Genomic DNA, 25,960 nt, shown 5'->3' on the forward strand with positions numbered 1-25,960 from the left:
CATATAAAACCACCTGTCGTTCCACCCCTTCAGCGACGTGTTTAGCGGCATAGTAAGATACTCGCCCACCATTCCATCGCACAGTTGAAGATACACTCCGCCGACCACCTTGGAACCACCGCCACCTCTCTTCTTCAGCCAGAACAGGTGGCAGAATAGGTTGAAGTGGGGAAGGATTTCGAGGTATGCCTCACAGAAATGGATGAAGATTGATATATGTAAAATGATATTTGGGTGGAGATTACATAGACTAACCACCTAGAACTCCAACAAATCCCTCAGAAAAGGATGAACAGGAAATCCCAATCCTCGCCAAAAGTAATCCTCAAATGCCACTCCTTCATCGGTGTGGGGCATTGGGAAGGGCTCACCGAGGGTCGGTCACCATCTGGTGGTAACGTGGTCAGGAAGAACTCCTGCCTCCACCAATCTGTTGAGCTCCGCCTCTTTCCAAGCGTGATGGCACCCGCTCTTCATCACGCCTGACTTTGGCACTCTCCTTCTTGGGGCTCGTCTTCTTTAGTTTCACAGCTCCCTTCTTCGGTGCCATCTCTCAGATCTGGTTAGGGATGGGCAGCGGAAGCAAATATGGATGTTAATCTGGAAGAGCGAGGGCTGAGGAGGAAGACGAAATGGCAAAGTGGCAAAGGTGGGAGCGTGGGGTGCGGCGGCGTAGTTATAAAGCACTTCCCCTACCTTTTCGCATTCGAGGGTTTTTGGGAAACCGTTCCCACGATTGGCGCTTCTCCAAATTCTCTGCAATAGCAAGCTGGGCCGTTACCTAGGCTTACGCGCAACTATGGCCCGTATCGCCCGTTTATCTCCACAATTTGCTACGGCTCGCTGAATATTCGCTGTCTTTTCCACCAACAGTTACAGCTCAGTAATTACTATTGTACAACCATTACTCCGGTATTTTCTTCGCAATTCTATTTTCTCCAGGATTTCCTCTTGTGGCTCAGGGACTATGTCAGCATTACGTCTCGGTTCCTCACCACATTTGGGATTTTTCTTCAGTTGTCCGCTGTTTCTGACCCTAGCACCACGTCACCTACTGTCAGGCTCCAGGACTAAGTGGGCACACTTGACCTTGCGGTGAATGTGTTTGTTCTCATCTTGGGGCTACGCCCTAGGACTAGCTGCCTGCTCGGCTGGTCTTTTACTATTCTTCTACTTTGGACCCTGGCACCACATGACTACGTCATCTACTGTCAGGCTCAGGGACTAAGTGGGCACACTTCACCTCGCGGTGAATGTGTTTGCTTTATTCTGGAAGACTCCACGTCTCTTGAAGCTGAAGACGACTATCTCCTTTTCTCGTGGTCGGACTCTAAGTGGGCACACTTGGTCGACTGTGAAGAAATTTTCAATTCTGAACTTGAGCTCATTACACCCTTTTGGAAAGCCATACTTGGGTTATACTACTCGACTACGGTTCACACTGCTCGACAATGGTTCATGCTGCTCGGCAATGGTTCACGCTACTCGGCAACTGCTCACAACTGCTCGACAACTCATCTTGGTGGTTGGACCATGAGTTTGACTGCTCAGCTTTGTTAGCACCTGCTCGGACAAGCTCAAGATGGTGTAGCACAATGGGTATAAGGCGCTCGGGAACTAGCTGTGGGGGGTACGACCCCGGATACCTATGGCGGACCACATGGGCTACGCCCCCAGGGGCAGCCTAGCCCACAAGATGAAGCCTTGCGGGGCATGACTCTGCTCGGTGCCTCCTGCAAGATACTGGAAAGATATCCTGAAGATGCTATGAGATCTGTTAGGATACGTATGATCCCATGATTCCTGTAATCTGTTATTACTTTCCAGTTATCTCTCAGATCTAACCGACTTGTAACCCTGCCTCTCGGACTATATAAGGCGGGCAGGGACGCTCTCCAAACTCATGCAATATCACATGATAGCCAATACAATCCAATAGAACACAGGAGTAGGGTATTACGTCATACTGATGGCCTGAACCTGTCTAACTCATGTGTCTCTATTGCCTTCTTGTTCTTGATTACACGCCTCTCTACCAATCAATCTACCTTCGTGGGATACCCCTCAGAGGATTGTCGACGATATTCTATTGACAGTCAGGAATTAGTAGGGTTTCTCTTTAGGGGCTTGGGCTTTCCCTTATCAGGTTGGTGAGCGTAGTATTGTTCTTTTGTTGCTGGTTCAACATTTGGTACGATGCCTGCAGCATAATGGCCAGGGCATTTTCTTTTTCTCCATGCTGTGAGTGTTTGTTTTGGATATCACTATTGATCTATGCAAAAGGAACAAAAAAAGGTTAGCATGTACTTTCTGGCCGAGTTCTAGACCATCTATGTAAATACTGAGTTGCTGAAAAAAAGATTGAAAACTTAAATACTGAGTTTCTGAACAATATACAATAGTTCTAGACCATCTATGTAAATGGTTGGTGTTAACTAACAACCATGCTTTACCTTTCTATGCAACAAATTTCTTGAAAAAATGATACATAGAACTATATAAATCATGATGTAATAAGTTGTCTCATCTGCACTGTGCATTATATCATAATATTTTCCACTTCTTTTGGTATTCAGGAAGCACATCCAGAATCTAACAAAAGAGTTCTTGCGATAGTTGATGCTCTTGAGAAATTGGAGCTTAGTCCCAAGGTATACCGGCAATACTACTTCGAATATTCATGACTATTTTTTGGAACTTGATCTTAAAAAACACCTTTATTTTTTTCATTTTACCTTTATTTGAAACCATGCTAAAATTGAATCATATAAAAAGAAATAGGATGTGCAATCAACTTGAGGACATTGTCTTATCTCACTATGTTTCAATAGTTCCTTCTGCCTTTAGTCAAACCTTCTGGGGCTTTGGCATGTTTCTTTCTTATACCATGTACAATTGCATTTCAATAGAAAAGGATGAGTACTCATAAGTTAAATGTCATCTCATTTGTTTAGTTTTCAGCATCGTGGTTCACAGGTTCTTGAAATTCAAAATTTCAACCCTACTTCTCTAGATGATGTTGCACGTGTTCATTCAAGATCTTACATCACTGGACTCGAAAAGGAACCTATCATCACGCTGTCCTTATTTATTCTTACTTTTCTAATAAGAAGTTGCTTTTCTCTGCTGGTGAAAACCTATTAGATAGGTTTGAAATAATGCTGCAATTTCCTTAATATGTGGCAGCATGTGGCTACAGGCTATGGGTAGAGCTTCAGATGAAGGTCTGATATTTATTGAAGGGACTGGACCAACATATGCTACAGAGACTGTAATGCTTTATGTATGTGCCCTTTTCATTTTTACATGCTTCAGATGTTAATTGTGCATGCCCTCTCCTATGCCATGTCAGTATTAATTTGGTTGGAACTTGGAAATAGACAGAATATTACTCGGCATGCTTACAACTGATAGCATTATATATGAGTTATTTCTTATTTGGCGGCTATCATGAGAAGTATGAACTGGTGATTCATTCAGGCGCCTTATGATTTTGATGTTACTGATAACTGCAAAAATTCTGATCTATAAATTTAACACTGAAGAACACTTTAATGAAGTCTGAACAGGCACTAAGGCACCACCCAAATTCTTTTAAGAAAGCTATTAAAGTATATTAGACATTGTTGATTTCATCACTCAAATTTTCTGCGATATAATTTTAAGTTGTGTTTACACCAAAATTTGGAGAGAAAAACGCGGGAACTCGAAGCTTCCAAAATTGTGTCGATCAAGGACTCGGTTGCATGAAGATTGATATCAGCTGATTCAGAGTAAACATTGGAATCGGCTCTCTTTGAATGATGTCAGCAAGTAACGATAATGGGCTATGGTCGACGTCGGGAGATGCAGATCGGACTCTACAAAAAGGGAAAGATTAGGGCCCAAGTTATCCTAAGATTAGGAATGTTCTCTTTTATACTAAAGATTATAATGAGTCGTACTCGAATAGGATTCATGTTTAGGCTTCGGGTATAAATATTGGACCCCGGCTATTGTAAGAGGACACACAATCAATCAAATACAACTTATTTACTTTTTTCGGCTTCGGCCACCCCTTAGCAGTAGGAGTAGAGTAGATCTCGATGAGTTCTTTAGCAAGCAGGGTTGCATCAGTTCGGCCGACCTCCGGCTTATCTATAAGTACCGTCATGGCTTATACTTCTGTTCGTACTACTGCATCGATCCGGTCGACCTCCACTACGACTCTAGTATAAGTTAGTTATCGACTCTTGTTTAGTTCAAGTAAGGCTGTATCGATCTGATCGACCTCCACTGCTCGAACTAGATTAAAGTCAAGTTATCGGCTCTATCTAAGGGTGGCGTCCTTCGGATAGATTCATTAAGTTACTGATATTGCGTATTGCTTTCATTGTTTATTTCATTACAGCAATATCACTTTGCCCGATTGAGATTGATCTAGATCGGCCTTATATCATATTTAACCCATCATTTATTAATCTAAACTGATCTAATCTGCACCTTAAATGATGAGTTATGTTTTATCGGCTGTTTTATGTCAATATTGACCGTGCATAGTGTGCGGTTAAGGCATGTCTGGTCTTGAATAGATCTATTGGCTAATAAAAATCGTTCCATGGCTCGTTATCACGGACTGTGTGATTCTACCTCACACCCCACTATTAGCACCGTGGAGGCGTGGACTAGGGATCATTATTTGGTAGATCTGTTTCTGATAGGGCATGATCTTAATTGTGCACTATGCCTGAATCGGCTGTTTTAGCCGATATCGAGTGTTTTCACATATGCAGTTCACGTCACGAGACCGTTGAAGTAAAGATAGGTTGAAAGATGGGTTAGCCCTATGATCTTATTATTGTATTACGGCCTACATGATTCTGCCTCATGCCCCACTGATATTAGTAATAACTTAGGGTCATCGAATTTATTGCTGTTTCTACGGCCTGCATGATTCTATCCCATGCCCCACTGGTCACAGCGACAGATGAGATCTAATATGTTCATAGATTTATATATATTAAATGGTTAAATGATGATGGGCTGAATTTTCATATAAAAAAGGAATTCAGTTACTTGTAGTCATTGGCTTAGCATAAACTGATTAGTGTTGACATCCTGTTGCCATTGACTAATATTTGTCTAAATAACGATATTCATCCTGAATGATAACCGATTTTTCTTTCATAACTCCATGAGCTTTAACTGATTTATTCTTATGAGTATGCTGGAATCGGCTATTTAGTCGATCTTCTTCCACATTAGCTCTAAGAGTCGCACATTCGGGACTGTTTGGAAACACCGTCATGTTCCACCCTAAATTACTAATTAGCTTTCTCTCCTTGTCAATTGTAGGGTCAAATTGACTGGCACGTCTCGAGAGGGGGTGCATAGGATCGATAATCCCTGCGTTGAAGCTAGGCGAATCTCCAGCTCCATTGAGCGGACCCTGTCGGCTTGCTTGTGTGCCACGACATGGGACGAAATTTTGTGCCGACAAGATGCTATATACTCATTGATTGTTCCATAGTCTACTTCACCTATTGATGTGCATACTACTAGAATCTGCTAAATTTTAGATATCACCATTTTAAGTCACTCTATTATTTTCTGTATAGACTTTCCAAGAATCACTTTTATCAGCTGGTGCCGGAATCAAATTGGTTGATTCAGTGGCAACTAATCTTCTCTCTGTTGACTATAATGGTGGTTTTAGCATGTTTTTTATTTTACTTTGCAGTGTTGTTTCACCAAAAAACATTGCATGTTTTCTTAAGTAGTTAGGTCCTAATCCGCCCCTTTCCTTTGCTTTAGTAAGGCCACCAGGACATCATGCTGTTCCCCTCAAGGTCCCTTGGGTTTTCATATCTTTGGGAACATCGTAGTGGTAGCTCCGTACACTCAGCATCAACATGGACTAAAGCATGTGATGATAATAGATTTTGATGTTCACCATGGCAATGGGACATCCGATGCAGTTTATGATGATCCAGACATATTCTTCCTCTCAACTCACCAGGTTTTGTACCCCTGTTTTCTGTGTCTATGACATCTCTTTGTGCAACTAGGTGCTGAACTTTACCATGAAAGAGTCTTTGTTTTCCATGTGTGGTGTAGCTTGGAAGCTACCCTAGTACTGGTAAGATCAATGAAGTCAGACAGGGTGATGGTGAAGGCATGACACTCAACCTTCCTTTGCCCTGTGGCGCAAGTGACTACGCCATGAGGTGTGCATTTGATGAGGTCATTACTCCATCGGCTCATTGAAATAAGCCGGGTGAGATCCTCCTATCCATCCTTAAAATCAAGGCTCTTCAGTTCATAAACATCCTAAGAAAATAACTTGTTGGTTATATGAAACCGTAGATCTTCAAAGGAACAAACTTGTTGCTACTAATACAGAAGTCAGAAGAGAATGAAGTAGAGTTTTGCTTGTACTGTTTTCTTTTAGTATAGAAATACAACATGCCAATCACTGGACTACTTAACTGAATGCACAATTGTCTTTATGATTTAATATTTGTAGAGAAATTAAGTTATAAAATCCTTAAAAAGTACAAAAATGCATTGTTTTTATTGAGAACTGTGGCCTACTATTCAGTCTTCCCTTGCTGCTGCTACAGTTAGGTTGTTATTTTATATCGCAACTACCAACTGGGCAGCATGGATATAGCATTTGTCTCTACTTTCTGTTATCATCTCTGGCTCTTCATTTGGTAGTCTCTATGTGTCGGGTTCATAAACCCGGGATCCCTCATGGACTGGATTCCCTGCAAAGGTTCGGCTCAGTAGACAACGTTGCAAACAAACATGCAACTCATGGGCCGGCCCAAGTACCTGAACAATAGGTCAGAGGGGCGATCCAATCACCAACCGGAAGTCCTGCCCGAGGAGGAACGGCGCTCGTTTCCGACTCTGGCTCGCCTATCCGACCGGAGCGCCCGCTTCGGTCTTCGGCCCACCTCCGGACGGTCCCTCCGACCGGAAGGCTTGGCCAAGCACCACTTCTAACTCTGACCCATGTCTCCGACCGGGGGTGTGCCGAACCCCTGCTCACTGCTCTTCTCTGACTGGCACGATCAGAGCCAACCGAGACCCACCGATCGGGGACGCCCGCTCGGTAAGGGCCAGGAAATGGACGGAGAAAGTAAGACAGGGCGCACAAGTCAAACCACAATACTAGGAACCGTACCCTGTACACCTGTAGAAATCATACTCTGCAACCTCCCTGGCACAATGAAGCCCAAACAGTGTTGTAGGCGCTGACATTTTCCCCTACAGTATTGTAGGCACCATTAATTCCCATACGGTAAGGCTCCCCCCACGTGCCTCTAGGCATCGACAGTGTTGTGGACGCCAGCATTTACCGTATCAGGCGAACATGGTAAAACTCCTCACATGCCTCTAGGCATCAACAATATAGCAGGTACCAACATCTGCCATACCTGAAGAAGACGACGTAACCTCCCATATGCCTCTGACACTCAACAGTATTGTGGGTGCCTACCATCGTTCTGTACCCGCCGGCGTGGGCAACAAGGCTTAGAAGCATACGTACTCTCTGTCTCTCACTTGTAAGGCCATCCCTTCATCTATAAAAGGGGATGCGCTCTCTCCCAACATTGAGACTCAGATTCATTAGGTCGATTCAAGTTCACTCAGATTCATTAGATCGATTAAGTTCACTAGCACACAACAACAGAACCGCCAAGTTCAAAACCACAAGCATACGTATGAATACTTAGCTCATAGCGGGGCTCCCGTCAGTCTTGGGCCTTCCGACTGAAGTCCGATCGGACCTCTTGTACCCCCCATCTTTCTCCTTTCCGTTTGTAACCCCACTGCAAACTTCAAGCACCTGGGCTCAGGAATAAAGTCACCGACCGACTTAAACTGGACGTAGGACACGTTGCCTGAACTAGTATAGACCCTATGTCATTGAGTGCTAGACCACCTCCGATCACAACGTACGGCAAAACTACAAATATTTACGTGTTGGTCACTTTCTACACCGACACTGTGCAATGGTTGGCTTTGATTATTTTAAGCTTTGCACTCCAAAGATGTTAGATTTATAGTTTAATGAGCATTGACCCTAAGTGGTCGAGGTGGAACTGACTGGACGCTGGACATGCAAAATGGATGCTCCACGAGGTGATGATGGCTAGAGGTGTATATGGTTGTTGCCATCGTTTTTGTGTTTCAAGAATATAGTAATTAGTGGAGTTGCAATATAATAATTCATAAAAAAATATTGGAATGTAATTAGAGAGTACCAGTTTGTGATATCTTTTGATGGTTCTAATTTGCACACTTGAATGTTGCTGTAGCGTTAGCAATCCGCACGATAGTGTTTGTGAGCCTGCGACGCCACGCTCTCTGTGACCGTTAATTTCACGAACTTTGTCTTTTTGATTAAATGTCACTTTAACGTCAATATTTAATTTCACAGTATTATTATCTTATCGTATGATCTGTTTATTTTTAATACAAAAATTTAGCTGTTTCGTAGCAATAGACGAACACCAACCTACTCATGGTAAAAAGTTAAATATCCTGAACACGACGGTTGACAGCTCGTCTGCTCGTGTCGTGTCTCGTTTGTGAGTGTGACTGCCCGATTGGTTGGTTGACCATTGACTCGCCCGAGTAGATGGGCTATCATTACTGGGCTTTACGTATCGGCCCATGGCATCCGATATGTTGTCCATAGAAGCTCGGCCCAACGGCAGCTACGTGAAGCCCAAGCTAATTTCCCCTCGTCACGCGGGAAAAAAAAGAGTGAAAACAGAGAGAGGTGAATCAGATTACATAATCCTCTCAGAATTTGATTACAAATTACAGTAAATCAGTAATATCTCTCTCTCTATATATATGATTATGATTCATGCACCCAGAGCGGGCTAACGGATAGGGCCATATCGTCCGTAAACCCGCTAGTCGGATCACTGCAACATCCATTATCGACCGTTGGATCGGACCTCTCACCCGTTAAGCCAGACCCGAGCAGCGGATCGGGCCTCCCGCCCATTAAAGCATAGTAGCGGATCGGGCCTCTGCCCATCCCCGTTACACATAGATCTGGATGTACTGGAATCATCCAGAAGTCGAGGTGATCCCTCCGCTTCGCCGGGGCCTCCGCCCGCCGTACCTCGGCGAAGTTGGGGAAGCACAATGGCCCAACCCGCATTCACCTCACAGCGGCTGCTGGACGGAGCTCGCCGGTGGATGAGGAAGTCGGCGCCTCTTGCGCCACAGCACGACCTCCGCCTCCCCTTGTCCGAGCCCAAACCCAGGCACGGCCGTGGCCCCCGCCACCAGCCGAAGCCACGGCGCCGAGGCTGCAACTCGTCGGCGACGAGCACGCGTCGAGGCCGCGGCGCCGTGGCTGGAGTTCGCCCATGGGGAGCACGCACCGCAGGGGCTGGAGCTCTCCTTTGACTGCGACGAGCATAGGCCGGGACCAAGCTGCAGAGGCTGGAACTCGCTCCAGTGGATGGGCTATGACCGCCGCCACACACATCGGGCATGTTTGGATGCTGCCTCCCAGGCAGCTCAGACGCCAGGCAGCGTCCCCAGGTGTTCGATTTCGATCGCCTGGGGCTGCGATCGCTTGCCTGGCAGGCAAGCCCAGGCGAGGGCGGCATCCAAACACGCCCATCATGCCTACGCGCCGGCCTCACTTCAGCTTGACCAAAGGCCTCGCTCACAGAGCTGGGCAGGTGAAGGGGACGAAGAATTGCTGCTTTGTTGACTTTGGGGAAGAGAGAGCGAGCTGCTACTTTGGTCCTGCTCCTTGTGAATCTGATCTTGAACTCAAGAGCATCGTTGTGCGCAGTGCTAGCAAGAACAGGGAGTGTTGAAGAGAGATGGAGTAGTTTGGAAGCTGAAGGTGCAGCAGTGCAGTGGATCGATAAAGGATGGAGTTTAGCTCAGCCTTTCACGTGCTGCTGTGATCACTCGTTTGCCTCGCAAGGAGCAACGCCTACAGCGGCACGGGCAGGGCGGCCTGCGAGCAGCACGTAGCAACAGAGAGCGTGTGTACCTTTATTCATCGTTAAAAGAGTTAACATTAAGTAAAAGTTGGACGAGTTAACATGCACGGCCTAAAAAACTCAACACAGCTCGAGTTATTTAATTCTAAGGTTGGACACAAAACTAATTTGCACGAGGTCTCCGTGAAAAATCTAATTGTTCAAAGTTCATAAGCTTTTAGCTAATTTAGGCATCAAATTTAAATTAGTAAATGCCAACCAAAATAATTTGGGGAAGATATTGGTGTTCTATTTTACTAACATGCACACTTAAACACAGTTTCTAAATTGAATTTATTTCGTTGCAAACTAGGTCAATCAGTGATTGAGCCGAAGTGGCTGACGTTTTTTTTTTACCAAGCATCAGATATTTCAAAGGTTTTAACCACGTTTAAATGGCCTAGCCGGAAGTGACAAAAAATAATGAAGGGAGGAGACTGGAAGAGAAAAACTTAAATAAGCATGTAGCACAATTTGAAGGTAAATCATGACTTACACTCCTCAATTGGGTTCTAGAGTATAGCTTTGTCACATGTAAATTTAGTATGCAATAAATATATCACCAAATGTAATTTTCAAAATTCATATAATTGCGAGGAGTTATATGTACTCGTTGTATTGATATGCCAATAAAACTTTATCTGGTTTGGTCAGCCATGGACAGAGGACAAGACCAATAAAACTGTTGTTCCTCTCTGCCTAAGTCCATTTATGCCAAAAAAAAAATCTTACCCTAAGAAGGCAGTACAAAAACACACTATTCCACTTCCCTTTACTTAATTAATATGGAAAGTTTTATCATTCCCCTGCAAAGCCCAGAGTATATGATACTCCCATATTTTTACTAGATCATTGATCAAGTAAGAAAATTGATGTTTTCACATGATTTTATTTGTACACAAAACAAGGACCATCTATAATACAGCGGGCACGTCCACTAGCCATACGCGTGCCGCGATCTTTTCTAGTTCTCACGAAATTTGGTATATATACATCTTCTCATCACAATTCACAAGTCGGTGGCACCAAAGTGAACTAATTCAACAATTAATAATAATAGGACGAAAACTGAAGTATATTAATACATAATGATAAGATTATACCAAATGTGTGTTCCTGCACAGTAGGAGTATCTATCAATCTATGTACTGTATCATAGCAGCATTATTTTTGTTTTGGTCTGTACAAGAATGGCGCATTGACATGAGCATCTGTCAAATTGTGTTGGTTGCTGAGAGTATGAACAAATGAATGGCAGAACAAATGCGGAGCTGCAGAGGAGACTGCAGGCAGAGGAATAATGGCTGGCGCCTGCCTTCCTTCCTGCCTGCCTGCCTGGAGGCCGGAGCGGAGAGGGGACGCTACGGCGACTTGGAGCGGCAATCGATGGGCATGGCGGTGCCGTTGCCGGGGTAGTTGAAGAGGAAGCGGCAGGAGATGCGGGTCCAGAACTGAAGCGAGGCGAAGATGCCGACCTTCCAGGTGGTGCGCGCCTTGCCGAAGAGGTCGAGCGGCACGACGGACTCCCGGAGCGCGCCGGCCATGGCCTCCATCCCCTGGGGGCTGAGCTGCCGCCCCACCGACACCACCTGATACCGGAGCGGCAAGAAGCTGCGGCGCGGCACGGCGAAGGTTCCGGCACGCAGCAGCGCCACCTCGGCGCCGCGGAACCCGACGGCGAGGTTGACGCGGGAGAAGGTGGCGTCGGTCTTGGAGTTGGAGTTCTCCGCCAGCACCGTCAGCGCCAGCTGCAGGTCCCGGATGGTGCCCGACTGGTCGTACACCAGCCTCTCCAGCCGCGCGTCGGAGACCAGCAGGTACGGCGTCTTGGGCTTGTAATGCAGGTACACGGCGAACACGGTGGCGCCCGTCACGATCACGCCGATGGCCAGCACCGTGCACAGGATCACCAGCGCCCACACCAGCCCGGAGCTCCGGCGCCGCTCCTCCTGCAGGATCTGCTGCACGCCGTGCCGCCTCTTGTGCCCGTGGCCGTCGTGCTGCGCCTCGCCGCCACCGGCAGCGGTCGGAGCGGCATCGGCATTATGGGGACCGCGGGCTGCCTCTGTGGTGCTGGACATTGCTGCTCACTCCGGCGCCGCTGTGCCGTGCCGGCGGGGCCGGGATGGAAGGGATTAATACTGGAGGAGTGGCATGGGGACAAACCGGCAAAGCAGAGGGAAGTATGGTTAAGGTTGGGGGAGGCAAGGGTTTGGTATCTCCGCTTCATTCCTTGCTCTCTTCCCCAGCTTCCTTTTCCGGAGCTGATCTGCAAGCGCAAGGTGCCGCCTCGCTTGCTTGCTTTAGAGCTTCAGTCTTGCGCTACTTAAGTATTAAATCATCACAGAAACATCAGATCTGGGCCCCTGCTGGCTTTCTGCGTGTCCGGGTTGCAGGAAGAAAACGAGGACGACACATCGTCAGTGATGAACTGATGATCACCCATGGGCCATGGCCAGCGATGGGCTTTCTCAGTTTCTCTACTTGTCGGAACTGGGCCCAGCAGCTGGTCACTGACAGTCTGACATTACCAGTTAACCCCAAGTGAAGTTATGATTAACGGGTTTCAAACTTTCAAACCCCATCTTCAGTAATACTCCCACCATTTCACATGGTCCATCCGGCACACATACCCAGATGGAAGAATACTTGAGTAAAATTAAGTCCATGCAAAATTTATGTTTTCTATAGAATAATAGTTATGTATCCTAAATGCAACAAAGACCCATTCATTTTGGCAAAAAAAAAAATGAAAGAGCATAGACAGATTTCCTGTAATTTAGTTGTGTGCGCTCAGAAAGGTCGAAACTTTTCTTTTTTAGAAAAAAGGTATAAGTGAACAGAACAAATACTACGAAACAGAGGTGGTGATCGATTAATTAGTTGGATTCAACTACAAAGTACTACATCCCACCTTGTAAAGTGAATCGAAGTTAAGAATTATTTGGTCAAGAAATTTGTATACCCGCGACAAATCCTTTAGTTCAGGGGGAACGAAAGTCTACATACTTACCTCGGTCTCAAAAACAAAGAATGTGCATGTCACTTTTTTTAGGAGTCATCAATCAAATTTAATTTTACTTAGATTTATAGAAAAAAAGTATCAATATTTATACCTATAAATGGGTCTATCATGAAAATATATTGCAGCATTAATCTAATGATATCTAGTACTCGGTTAAACATCAGTTCTATATATATTAAATCAAACTTGAGATCAAGGGCGTGTTTGGTTGGTTTCCAGAGCACGCCACGCCCAACGTTGGCCGATGTTTGCTTCTTGACCTGACTTACGGCGAGCCGCACTTTGCCTACATGGTGCTAGTTCTTTTTGACGCTGCCACTCGCCAAATCTCTAGCGCCAGTTTTGCTCGCCAGGCTTTTGGCGTGGCCACAGTTGAGTTACGGCGATGTGCGGTCACAGGCCAAACGGGCCCCAATTAACTCATTGAAAAATGAGATGTGTATTTTTTGGGGATAAGAATAGAAGAGGGGGACAAAAAGTTTGTACGCCTTAAAGGACAATGAAAACCTCGCTGGACAAAAAGAACACTAATTGTGCATTGTTTTAGTGTACATCCGGGTCGAGTTTGGGGAAAAAAATTAGGTTAACATCTTTGATCTGAGCCTGATTCAACTCACCGGCTGGTCATATCGGGTCATTTCTTGAAAAATTTTAGTTAGATAGGTAGCGTGTCCGTGCGTTGCTACGGGATAATCATGTATTACTGAAAATAAATACTTATCATACTACACTCGACAAAACAACTCATACAGAAAAATGGTCCATCAATGCTGCGAACAACCCACACACTGGCCATACGCGGCAACGCCGCAAGCATTTCTAGTGGTTTCGATTTGAGACATGTATGTGTAACCAGAACAACTTTATATGGTCAAACGTCTAGCAAACGCAACTGGTAATTCACTTTAGCTAAGCGCCTCCTTGGAAGCCAATGATCAAGTCTACCATCAACATTGCTTTTGACCGGTGCTTCTAACCGATTTATCAAATTTGAGAGAAATCAGTACCTTTGAAAGATAAAAATGGGATCTACAACTTTTGTTTCAGAGTAATGGTGAGATTCCGAACCAATCAATCCCATAAATTCATTTAAAAAATCAGCCTAATTCACGAACAATCTAAAAATCAATGCAAAGGTTACCATGGTTTGTACACGTAAACATTGCATCTAGTTGTTTTTTAGAAATTTCTCACAGCAGATGAACTAAATTTGCAAAGAATTAACAGGACCCACCTAATCCTTTTTCCTTCCTTTTTATTTTCTTTTCCCAACTCGTCTTCTGCTATTTCCTTTGTCTTCTGACCGTAGCCTCCTAACAGCTATACAACATGAAGTAGAAAAGATACAAACAACCTATACGAATGGAAAAACAATAAGTAGAATCAGCAACCTAAGTGCTCCAGACAACAAGGACCCAAGCTGTGGTTGCTCTTGCCCACCAAGTTCTCTACAAGGGTGAGCTCAAGTAGGAGGCGACACATGAATAAGGATGTCAGATATTGAACCCTAATATATTGTCATAGGAAAAGGTTCATATCAAAATAAAATGAACAGGAGTGGACATAGAACAGAGTCATGAGAAAGAAAAAATATTTTTTGGTTTATTATTTCGTTTCGTGGGTCTCACACATAACTCATGTGCTCCCCTAGGAGAAGCCAAACAAGGGAGTGGATGTCAGGAATGATGCTTGTAAGGTACCGATAGAAGGCCCCAAAAACACAAGCATATCTGCAAGAAAACACAAAACACCAATATCAATTTGTCAACTAAAAGAAGACAAGGGGTTGCTGAATTGTTCTAGTTGGGAAAACACTACCAAAAAAAAGGAAGGAACAAATTTCCCTACAAAAATAGAGGGGAGGGGAGCCGGAGTGTACCTCTAGTGATTCTTGATGAACTCGACGGCAATATACTTGTCTGGTTGGATCTTGGATCTGCAACATCTTGAGCGTGAAGTACAGAACCAGGACAAGAGGCACACCGACTGCACATCTGAACGATGCAAACCAGACCGTCATGTTCTGCCCCAGAACATCCCGTACACCGTCGCACAACACCGCCGTCATGCGTGAATTTGCGCCTCCCTAGACCACCAAGAGCTGTGTCCAACTCAACTACCTGACTATGTTATCAATTGGTGGAGTTGTTGATAGATGGTCACACATAACAGGTTGAAGGTTGAGTTCCCAACAGGATGTGTAGACAGGTTTGCTGCCACCTGCTCTCTTCCAATCTGAAATTTGTTTGAAACAGGCAATAAACAAACCATTTTACTTTTGTGATAAGCACCAGACAGGCAAAAAGAGCAGGCAGTGCATGCACGGAACATGTATGATCATTACTGGTGCGCAATTGAGCAGCAAATTAAACTAAATTACAACAACGAGAACAAAATAATCCCAGATAGTCATTCGAGGTGCCCACGTCACTATCAGAATATCATTGTTAGTATCAGACAGGATCAAAAAATAAACTAAAGGCACTGCGGATATTACTTGAAGATGTGGAGCAGCTGCAACTGCAACTCGAAGTCACCAGGGAAAAGTGGTTGGTTAGTGACCAACTCATCTGCAATTTACACCAGGTTAGAATATCTATATATGTTGGTGTGAGTTATGAAGCAGTTCACACATTGAAAAGTGATGTCGGAGTTCATAGAAATCTTACCGAAAATTGAGCCAATAGACCATATGTCAACCAACCAGCGTGGAGTAGTGTGTGGAACCAAGGAGAATCCTAGGGACCTTGTACCACAGGGTAAGGATCTACAGAAAAAAATTCAGGTTAATTCCGTTGTTAATTAATTAGATCCAAGAACAGGAGCCAAGAGAGAACATCGTGGGTGTACTTTTTGATTGGCATGGTGATGGCATGGTTTCTACACATAAACATTGCATCTAGTTGATTCTTAGAATCTTCTCTCACAATAGAAGTCCTAAATGTGCAAATAATTAACGGTTTCCCATAAACCTATAACATTTTTCCCTTCCTTTCTATTTTCTTTCCTCCAACCTACTAACAATATATCTATGGCTTGCTGGCATGGAAAATCGTTTGTCTATAGAATGTTAGAATTTTGTAAACTCTAAGTTAAACACATTCATAATACATATTCTCTAGATCTGCATATACCTCGCTCACAGGAGCTCCTCACCTACGATGATCAAATGTTAACTTACCACTTGAATTCACGCTCTATATGTTGTTCCAATCGGCCCTCGTGTCCCCGCCCCTTGGTGCCGCTGGGCAGCTGCCAAGCATGTCGGCAGCTTGCTGCTGGCCTCCAGAAGGCCATCGGACGGCATTCCCCGTGGCCCCGCACAGGCGCGCTATGACAGTGGAACAATCCACGCGGGTGTGGCTTGCAGCGCTGGCGTGCTGCGCCCTTGGGCACGGATGCTCGTGGTCGCAGGTCGTAGCCTCGTGCGGCCGCCGACCATGTCCGCCTTGCCTCTGCCCCATGCAGTCGCCGGTTCGTCGCCCGCCGCAGCCTCATGCTAACACGTCGACGCACCATCATTGCTGGTGTTCGTAGCCCAGCAGCCGCCCAGGCGGCCACCTCTATGGATAGGGTTTGCCGATTTGGGGAAAATAGGAGAACAAAAATTTAGGGGAGACAAATAGATGAGAGAATCATAGCTAGCCACAGGAGATGCAGATGCAAGTGGAGAATGCAAGGAGAGGAAGTTACATAACTGGTGGTGGTGGTGCCGCCGTCGATGTGGTTGGAGCGCGGCGTTCGTGCCCCTGCCGCCCTGCCCTCCCACCCCTGGCTCTGCCGCCATCTCCTCCCCTTGTCGACGAGGGCGCGTGCGGCGGCGGCGCGGTGAGGGCGACGATGGGGCGCGGTGGATGCGTAGCCGTGCAGATGAATCACGGGAGCGATCCTTCCTTTTCAAATCACGTGAGCGAGATTTGAGGCTGAATCACAGCAGCGGAAGGAGCGTGGAGGTGTGGAGCGTGGGATCGCAGGAGGCAGGACCATGGACCCACGGTGAAATGTCGCACTAAAAAGTGTCTACGCTTTGCTCTTTTTAGTTGTAAGACATGATTTGAACACCCAACCCTAGGTACAAATAGGTGAGATTTATTGTGGGCGGCCCGGATCGGGTTGCTCGGGTTTGGTGGCCTGTAATCAAGTCTATCTGATTGCAGAAACGGAGGAAATTGGTGTAACTAATAATAGTCTGTGTTGTTTAAAGACAATAATAGGCTGTGTGGTAGAGAAGAAAGGGAGTGGTCATCGGAGTAGGGCTTGGAATCTGCGAGGATGGAGGATGTTTGAGGCAGAACATCACTCACTGCCGACGAAAAGGTGAACACGGAAGAAGATGCAACTGACGCCTTAAATGGGCTCTTTGTGGGCCAGGCTCTCATAACAGGCCCAGGGAGATCCAACACTTTGAGATCAGCTGTGGTCATCAGTCTACAGTCTGCTGCATTGTAAAGTTTGTTTAAGGTGGCTTGGTCGCAGGTGTGTCGAGGACACGCGCTGCGGAGGTCAGTGTCAAAGCAAACGACGAACTTTCCATAAAAAAATAAAGCAAACGGCGAACGGTCAGGCTCTTCGTCGTGCACCTACCCTACACCACTATCAGCCCGTGAGCTGCGCATCAATGTGGTTGTGGACTGCAATTGCAAGCGGCGCGAGCGAGCCGCCGCAGACCGCAGTGGCATCCCGCCGGAGCAGTCCCGGCCACCGCGCGCCGTGGGCTAGCTAGCTCTCGTGCGCCGGCCGTCGCCGTTTGTCGTGCCGGGTCAGGCACCTACCGATATCTACCTCGGACGGGAGATTGCTTGTGACGACGATCGAAATGACGGCTGGAGGAGGACTGGAGTCGAGGCCGTAGAGGCCGGGCACCAGGCACTACAGGACAGTCGGTCTCAGTCCATAGCCGCCGTTGGATTTGACCACGATGAGTTGAGCTAGCAAGCTCGCTTTCTTCGTTCCTTGCGTTGGTGCCTCTCCCTCTCCGACGACGACCCCCACCCGGCCGGAATGGTCCAAAGCTGAGTGCCGGCAACATTGAAAGGACGGCGACGGCCAATTGTTGTCAGCTGTCCTGCACTCGCTTCTGCCGGTGACCGGCCGGTCAGGTCAACACGCGCTGCCTGCCTATACATTCCCAGGACTTGCATATGATCGTCAATAGGACCGCCAGACACGCGACGTCGAGCTGGATCGAGCGGAGCGGAAAAACATGAAGCAAGGACTGGCTACGCCCGTTTTGCAGGTTCCTCTCTGGCTCTATAGCCCCAGCGCCTGCAGAAAAGCCCAATCAAATAGTTTAGTAGTAGAAGCCGTTTAGAGTAGTTTTTCAGAAAGAATCCTTAAAAAGGAGCCCTATCAAACAAGACCTACGTATACATACATATACACGACCAATCGATCGAACTTGTTTTTCATGCAGGCTTGTCATCACTGTCGCCTTTATATATAATTTGTAATGATGCAATGAACGTCGATCTGGTGCTGTGTACGATTGGGGCCATGTTTTTCGGAAGAAAAAAAAAACAGTGGGACGACACTCACGAAGCAACCATGGGCATCCACCCTGGATTCGCGACACATGTCCGTATGAACGCATTCAACATATGAGAAAGAGTTGTAGTCTTTCCAATTATTCCTCCTAATTTAAGCAAGAGTCTCATACGATTCGATGCATGTACATAGACACGTGTCGTAAATCCGGTGGTGCCTATGGTTATCCCATGAGGACAGTTCCCGCTGAATTTTGTTCCTATTTCTCATGGTCCATAGCACGCATTGGTCGAGGCAAACATGTGCACAATTTTTCACCTGTCCAATCTCTATATTTGTCTATCCAGGAGCACCGACTATAGAACAGGTGGTAGAGCTAGAGCAAAAATAAGGAACATATCTCGCCTTATGGGATATTGTATCGTGTTTTTGTTGGTCCTAGCTAAAAAACAACAACAAAAAATTATAAAATTTGCTTAACAAAGCTTTTTACAACATATTATTTTTTTAAAAGCGCGAAGAAGCTAGGGGGAACATGTAATACAGTTTTCCATTGAAGTTAGATTGGTCGTCGCGTATGAACCAAACTAGGCAACAAACTTGAAATAAGCTCGATCAGCTATCAATCAACGGCCTTCCTTGCGTAGTGATACACGCAACTAATTAAGAGCATGTGTGCACCGTGTACGTTTAACACAGCCCCGTATGTAGTCTGAGTGGGAGGTAGTCGGACGTTCAAAGCTAGCTCGAAACTCGACGAAGACCGACGGAGGCAACCCTTTGCTGAAGAGATAGGTATTCAGGAACTATGACGTTGTTGGAAAATGAACTCGTCAACGTGGCCAAGGGTGACGTGTTCCCAAACAAAGTGGAGGTCCATTTCCACATGTTTGGTGCGTTGGGTGCTACACCGGCCGGATTACTAGTCAGGTAAATGATGGCACTAACATTATCATAATAAACAATGGTAGCTCGATGAAATGGGGTGTGTAGCTCCATATAGCAACTGGCGCAACCAGATAGCATCAGAGACATGCGCAGTGATACTCAATACGGGTTTGATTGGTTGCTTGTATTGTGATAGCCTAAATAAGGGTCTAGTGTTTGATATCTAATCTAGCATAGGCTTATGCTTTTGAGCAGTATTTGGTTGTCCTGCATTTTGACTTTGCACAACTTAAAACTCTGTTTTGTTGCCTACAGTCACTACAACACACTTGACCTTCTGCGACAATCGGCTTTTGTCGTTGAAGACTAAATTTATGTCAAGTTATGGATTTTGTGATGTGAGCGCGATGAATTCCCATTTGTCGCCTATCTAACGTGTCTAAACACCTTTGGTGACGAACACAAGTTTTTTCGTCTCTAAATTTTTGACGATACTGCTTTGTCGCAAAATTTGCAACACTTGCGTATTGTCGTTGTTTTAGGAAGAATCGTCACATGGCAAGATATCGCGACTATCAAGTGCCATGATGCCACATGCCAAGATATTGCGACAAATTTTATCGTCATAATTCATTAAAAGGTCTATAGGCTCATCATTATATATAGGTTGTTCCCAAATACCAAAAAGAACTGATCATATCAACACAAGCAAACACACAATACACTGATCCATACAAGCAAATACATAATATAATATAGGTCACAAATTGATCTATCATTCAGCGATTAATTAAAGTTCAAACTCACCCACCAAAATTACAGCAGCAGGCCACAATACATGTTTCAGTGACCATATCCAGTGACAACAATAGCAGGCCACAATACTAGTTTTGTTCACAGGCCATAATACATCTCACAAATCATATGATGCCTGACCAAAATTATAGCAGCTACAAGTTCCAAAGTTTATTAGCCTCACAATACTTCTCAAATGTCACAAAACAATGCATCTAGCAGCATGGTTCAAAAGTTAGAGCTACTAATACTAGGTGTAAACAACCATCAACCTTGAGGAGGAGATCGCTTGAGCTATAGCGAGGGCGTCCCCTGCATGCACTCTGACGTCTACGACAGGCTCACAAGTACATTGTTGTCCCACGCGCTGGGGCAAGAGAAAGAGACATGACCTTGCTTTTGACGACGCCATTGCCAAGATCCCCAAGGCGGCTGAGTTCCTCAAGGTGAAGGACAAGTACAACCCGATCGGAATCTTCTCCATGCGCCGTGCATCGAGAATATGGCGCAACTCAAACATCATCTTATCTAATGGTAGAGGCCCTAGATGATGTCTCCGTGTTTGGTGTGACAACGACTATCTCTGCGCGCCGGAGCAGGGCCACTCCTCCTCGGCGCTGGCCTGTGCGGCGGCGACGGCGTGCTCCTTGGTGGTCCATGCAATGGCAGCAGCGCATGCTCCTCGGCACCCCAAGCGGTGTGGTCATCTCATTGATAACCTATGTGGCATGGTTTGCTCAACGGTAGCCCGTGTGGCACTGCGTGCTCCTCCTAGGCGGCAAGGAGCTCCTCGGTAGCCCTTGCAGTGGCGACGTGTGTTAGGGTTTAGTCCACATCGTGTAGCGATGGTAGGGGAGCACAACATATAAGGCGGGAGAACCCCACCGGTTCCAACAACGTGCTCCTTGGCAGTGGCAGTCTTCACGTCGTGCTTCACGGGGGCCGAGGCACTATGGAAGAGGGGAAGAGGGGGGTGTTGATCCTATCCTACATGGCAGGTATAGGTTGCTGCATTGCGGGTGCGGGCAGTTGTATTGCGTATGCTACATCTAACGATATGGTCAATTTTGGGAGAATAGGTGGATGCAAGTTTCTAGTGCTTCGATAGTACTTGCCTATACAAGGAGATACCCAGGGAACCATACAACTGGAACTTGTACTACCGTGGCCTAGGGTAGTTTATGGGTGAGCGTGTGTTTACACTGTATTACGTCTAATATTTTTGAGTATTTTAAACCTTTATAATACTATGATCATGCATATCCGCACGTTAAGTGGGAGGTCATGAAACACCCACAAATAAAACACACTTGTCACTTGTCAGCTTGTACATTACAGCCTGTGAGATATACAAAGGGAGCATACCTTATTGCCATATTCCCTACTAGCTAGAGCGCACATGCACTGCGTTGTCGACTAGTATATGTGGTCAATTAATTGAGGGAAATATTATGTCCACGTGTACAATGTGTTACTACGATCTCGGCTATGCATGGTCAATTAATTGACGCCGTCCTGTTTAGCGCGTAGTAAGCCCTCTTCGTTAGAGAGCAACGACGACTAATTCAAACCCTGGCCTCAGACATGCATGCATCGTACGTCACCGGCTAATAATTCGGCGTGCATCTCTTAAAAGAAAAAAAAATCGGCGTGCAAAACGAATGGCGTGTCGCAAGGGCGGCAAATATAATGCACGAGCGATGGAACGTCAAGGAGAAGAGAAAAGTCCCCTCTTACGTGCTTGATGGCCTGTGCTGACATGGCTTGTGTCATTGTGAGTGCTCGTGCCAAACCCACTCTCCACTCAGCTCACATCCATGCATTGGGCTTGGGCTCGATCTGCCAACGTTGGACTGACTTGCATTGGATGAGGATGATGACTTGACCATGCTCCATCTCTCTATCCATGCATGCATATGCAGCCTGCCTGCCACGACCACGGTTGGCTGGCACTAACCAACCCCCTCCTTGTAATTAATATATACTAGCTACTACTATTGTCCTAATAAACTGGAAAAAGTAAACAATAAAATAGATTTCGACCCTTGTTTCAATTACGATATATTATTATTTGCTAAAGAAGCAATAGCACCTTGGACGCACTTTAAATACAAATATATTGATGCACGTTTTATACCCTAAGCTTGTACATAATTTGACTAGTTATTGACCATAGTTTCTACACCCTCTGCCGAGTTTCTACCTTCGTTCCAAACGCGTGGCATTGTCAGCTCCGGCGAAATGCCCTGCAGTTCTGGCCCTGTAACTGCAATACTGTCAATTTGATGGCATACAGCTATAGCTAGCTCTAGCGTTGGAATATACTCTCTCGGCTCCAGAATATATCATTTTTTGTACTAAGTTAAAAGACCTAGTTTATATAAAAATATAAGAACAATTATAATACCAATGCAAATAAATACAGTATCAAAATATATTCATGGAGGTTTTAGTAATAAAAAAACATGATCAACTTAGGAGGAGCTAGGTGTTCTTTCATTAAGAAGAGAAAATAATAAGCACCCAAATTTAAGCCGAGAAGGGATTTAAACTTGGATGGTTCGGCGCATAACCACATCTTCCAACCAACCAATTCAGCTAGACTCTTATCTTGTCATGAAAAGATAAGAGCAGTGCGTATGTACGTTAGGTCAGAAGTATCTTGAACTAGTCCCTTCTTTGTTTGATGTCATGCTCCGCCACTGCTTTCCGGGATTTAGTAATACTTGTTGTTGGTAATATTTTTTTTTGTAAATTTAATAAAATTAGAGAAATTTGATTCATGACAAGCATTCTATATTTTACGTTTGGAGACAGTACACGAGATGATATTGTGATGCTGACGGGAGACTGTCCCATCTCTCATGCATTCTTTTTTAGTCTGTCTACTCAATAACTATGTATTTTATGTAGTTTCAACACATGAATTTTTTTACATCATAGAATTAAGATCCAACAGTCACCATTCTCCTTCTACCTCCAACCTCTAGCCTTATTCTATCTCCAGACAATCATAAATCACAATATTATAAATTTATAGATTAGAAGAAATAATTTTTTTCTATAAAAGAACAAATCACAGCAGAAGGAGGAGAGGCTACTAGAGCCGGATCCGCTACAGACCGCGTGCGTATCAGAGAACGCGTCGGAGAACGTATCAGAGAACGCAGCGTCAGAGAGCTGCACGTGAGCCGGATCCGTTGCAGAATGGAGCGGAGAAGAGAGAAAAAAAATCGATATGTTTTTTTCCGCTAAAACACACATATGTATAGCATTTCTGTTTTTTTTTTCCAGGCCAACCCCACCTTCCTTCACTCCCTGTTGCTATAAAACGACCAGCAGCTCGCTCCACAGCATGCACCGCATCACCAGCTAGCTAGCACGAACAAGATCGTACTCCGTGCACACCGCTCTGCCTCTGCCTCTGCCTCTGCCCTCTGCTCGCATCCGATCATTCGCGCGCTCCGACCGATAGATGGCGTCGTTGCCTCCGTTCACGGTGCGCCGCGGGGAGCCGGTGCTGGTGCGGCCGTCGGCGCCGACGCCGCGGGAGACGAAGCCGCTGTCGGACATCGACGACGCCGAGGGCATGCGGTTCTACAGCTCCGGGATCCACCTGTACCGCGCCAACCCATCCAAGGCGGGGCAGGACCCGGCCAGGGTCATCCGCGAGGCGCTGGCCAGGGCGCTCGTCCCCTACTACCCGCTCGCCGGCCGCCTCCGCGAGGAGGGAGGAAGGAAGCTCGTCGTCGACTGCGCCGCGCAGGGCGTCCTGTTCGCCGAGGCCGACGCTGACCTCACCGCCGACGACTTCGGGGACGTGAAGTGCCCGCCGTTCCCGTGCTTCGAGCAGTTCATTATCGAGAGCACCACCGTCGCCGGCGTCGAGCCCGTCGTCGACCGCCCCCTGTTGTACGTCCAGGTGACGAGGCTCAAGTGCGGAGGCTTCATCTTCGGGCAGCGCATCTGCCACTGCGTGGTGGACGCGCCGGGCGCCATGCAGTTCGAGAAGGCCATCTGCGAGTTCGCGCGCGGAGCCACCGACGCACCGTTGGTGACGCCGTCCTGGGGTAGGGAGATGTTCATGGCACGTCAGCCGCCGCGGCCGTCGTACCCGCACCTCGAGTACCGTGAGCCCGCGGGCGGGTCCGAGCCCGACAGGATGATGACGACTCCCCCGGGCGACATGGTGCGCGTGCCCTTCTTCTTCGGGCCCCGGGAGATCGCCGGGCTGCGCCAGCGCGCGCCGCCCGGCATGCGCTGCTCCCGCTTCGAGCTCGTGGCCGCGTGCATCTGGCGCAGCCGGGCCGCCGCGCTGGAGTACGCGCCGGACGAGGAGGTGCGCCTGTCATTCATCGTGAACGCGCGCGGGCGGCCCGAGATCCCGCTCCCCGAGGGCTTCTACGGGAACGCCTTCGCCTACTCCGTCGCGGCGACCACCGCCGGGGAGCTCTGCGGCGGGGACCTCGGGTTCGCGCTGGACCTGGTGAGGAAGGCCAAGTCGGCGGTGACCTACGACTACCTGCTGTCGGTGGCCGACCTTATGGTGCTCACGGGACGGCCGCTGTTCGCGCTGTCCAGGACGTACATCGTGTCGGACGTCAGCCACGCCGGGTTCAAGAGCGTCGACTTCGGGTGGGGGGAGGCCGTCTACGGCGGGCCGGCCAAGGGTGGTGAAGGGCCGCTCCCCGGCGTCACCAACTACTTCTCGCGGGCCAAGAACGGCAAGGGGGAGGAGTGCATCGTCGTGCCCATCTGCCTGCCCAAGGACGCCATGGAGAAGTTTCTGCTCGAGGTGGAAGGCCTCACCGCGGAGCTCTAGGCTTCGTGCCTTCGTTCCGGTGTGTGTGTGCGTGCGCGCATGGCATTGGCATGATATATAAGCCTACGTACGCACAACTAGTTGATGTTGATCGTCACATGCAGCGTGCATGCATTATTATTTATTATTATGTATTCATCGTCATCCTTTTATTCAATTCCACGGACAATGGTTGTTTGTTAATTTTTCCTTTCGCTTTAGAAGTGCTAATTTAGCTTAACAGCTGTTTTTACTGATATCAAGGCAAGACCTCTGCCAAAAAAAGGGAAGAGTGTTTAGCTAAAGAATTGGAAGATCTCAAACTGAAGCTTAGCCAAATTGAGCGGTTTGGGCAAGGCCTGACAACAATCTTGAACTTGAAAGGGGCCCATGGGGTTGATGGTGGCAAGGCAACAACATATGCATGAGTAAGCAATTTGGGTTTGGTGCAACAAAGTAGGATTACTTGTTGCCCCCATTATTTGGTGACACTTGTGTTGCCATGCCCACTCTATTCTTAATTTGGTGCTCATGTTGGATCTAAATTTGTAGTGGTTGATCCATGGACACCCCGAAAGAATAATACAGTGTAAGAAAGAAATGTGCTACTTTTTGGTGGCAACCACAGGTGAATGTAATCTTGCATTGCATTGGCCTGCTGCTAACACATCAAGACATCAAGTTGAGAACACAAGTAAATGTTTCGACTGGCTTTGTATCTTCTCTTAAACAATACATTTGCCTGATGGCATAACCTTTTCATTTTCTGACCTGGCAGGGTATTTGTAGTCCAATAATGCAACGCATTAGAAGTTTCCATGCCCCTGAACTCTTGCTGTGATCAACCTAGAAAAGCACCTGTGACCCTCCTTTCACCTTACTGTCTTGCATGTCCTTTCTTGTTCCAAGTACTCGATCCCAAACGTCCGGTCCATCCATATATGCACGCACATT

General features: G+C 46.7%; 2 protein-coding genes, 1 long non-coding RNA gene and 1 pseudogene across 3 annotated transcripts; 2 read left to right on the forward strand and 2 right to left on the reverse strand.

Moving 5' to 3' along the window:
• The first annotated feature begins 1,713 nt into the window (after positions 1–1,713).
• On the forward strand, positions 1,714–6,246 carry LOC136524643 (histone deacetylase 10, chloroplastic-like; annotated as a pseudogene).
• Positions 6,247–11,152: 4,906 nt separating this feature from the next.
• LOC136519687 (uncharacterized) lies at positions 11,153–12,121 on the reverse strand. Its single transcript, XM_066513065.1, has one exon. It carries the CDS (start codon positions 12,092–12,094, stop codon positions 11,375–11,377), a length of 720 nt encoding a protein of 239 aa, XP_066369162.1. The 5' UTR covers positions 12,095–12,121; the 3' UTR covers positions 11,153–11,374.
• A 2,540-nt stretch (positions 12,122–14,661) lies between these two features.
• Positions 14,662–16,776, reverse strand: LOC136522960 (uncharacterized). The gene is made up of 4 exons (XR_010776017.1): positions 15,708–16,776; positions 15,536–15,608; positions 14,918–15,273; positions 14,662–14,768 (listed from the first exon to the last, which is right to left on the reverse strand). It is a non-coding gene; the product is annotated as an uncharacterized lncRNA (long non-coding RNA).
• A 6,815-nt stretch (positions 16,777–23,591) lies between these two features.
• Positions 23,592–25,184, forward strand: LOC136522835 (benzyl alcohol O-benzoyltransferase-like). The gene has a single exon (XM_066516634.1). The coding sequence runs from the start codon at positions 23,681–23,683 to the stop codon at positions 25,025–25,027; it is 1,347 nt and encodes a 448-aa protein (XP_066372731.1). The 5' UTR covers positions 23,592–23,680; the 3' UTR covers positions 25,028–25,184.
• The last annotated feature ends 776 nt before the right edge of the window (positions 25,185–25,960 follow it).

Source organism: Miscanthus floridulus, chromosome 18 (assembly GCF_019320115.1).
Source record: "Miscanthus floridulus cultivar M001 chromosome 18, ASM1932011v1, whole genome shotgun sequence".
Classification (NCBI taxonomy): Eukaryota; Viridiplantae; Streptophyta; class Magnoliopsida; order Poales; family Poaceae; genus Miscanthus; species Miscanthus floridulus.

Bases quoted from the DNA above. Each gene is read 5' to 3' on its own strand.
- LOC136519687 (XM_066513065.1), bottom strand. From the start codon at position 12,094: ATGTCCAGCACCACAGAGGCAGCCCGCGGTCCCCATAATGCCGATGCC.
- LOC136522835 (XM_066516634.1), top strand. From the start codon at position 23,681: ATGGCGTCGTTGCCTCCGTTCACGGTGCGCCGCGGGGAGCCGGTGCTG.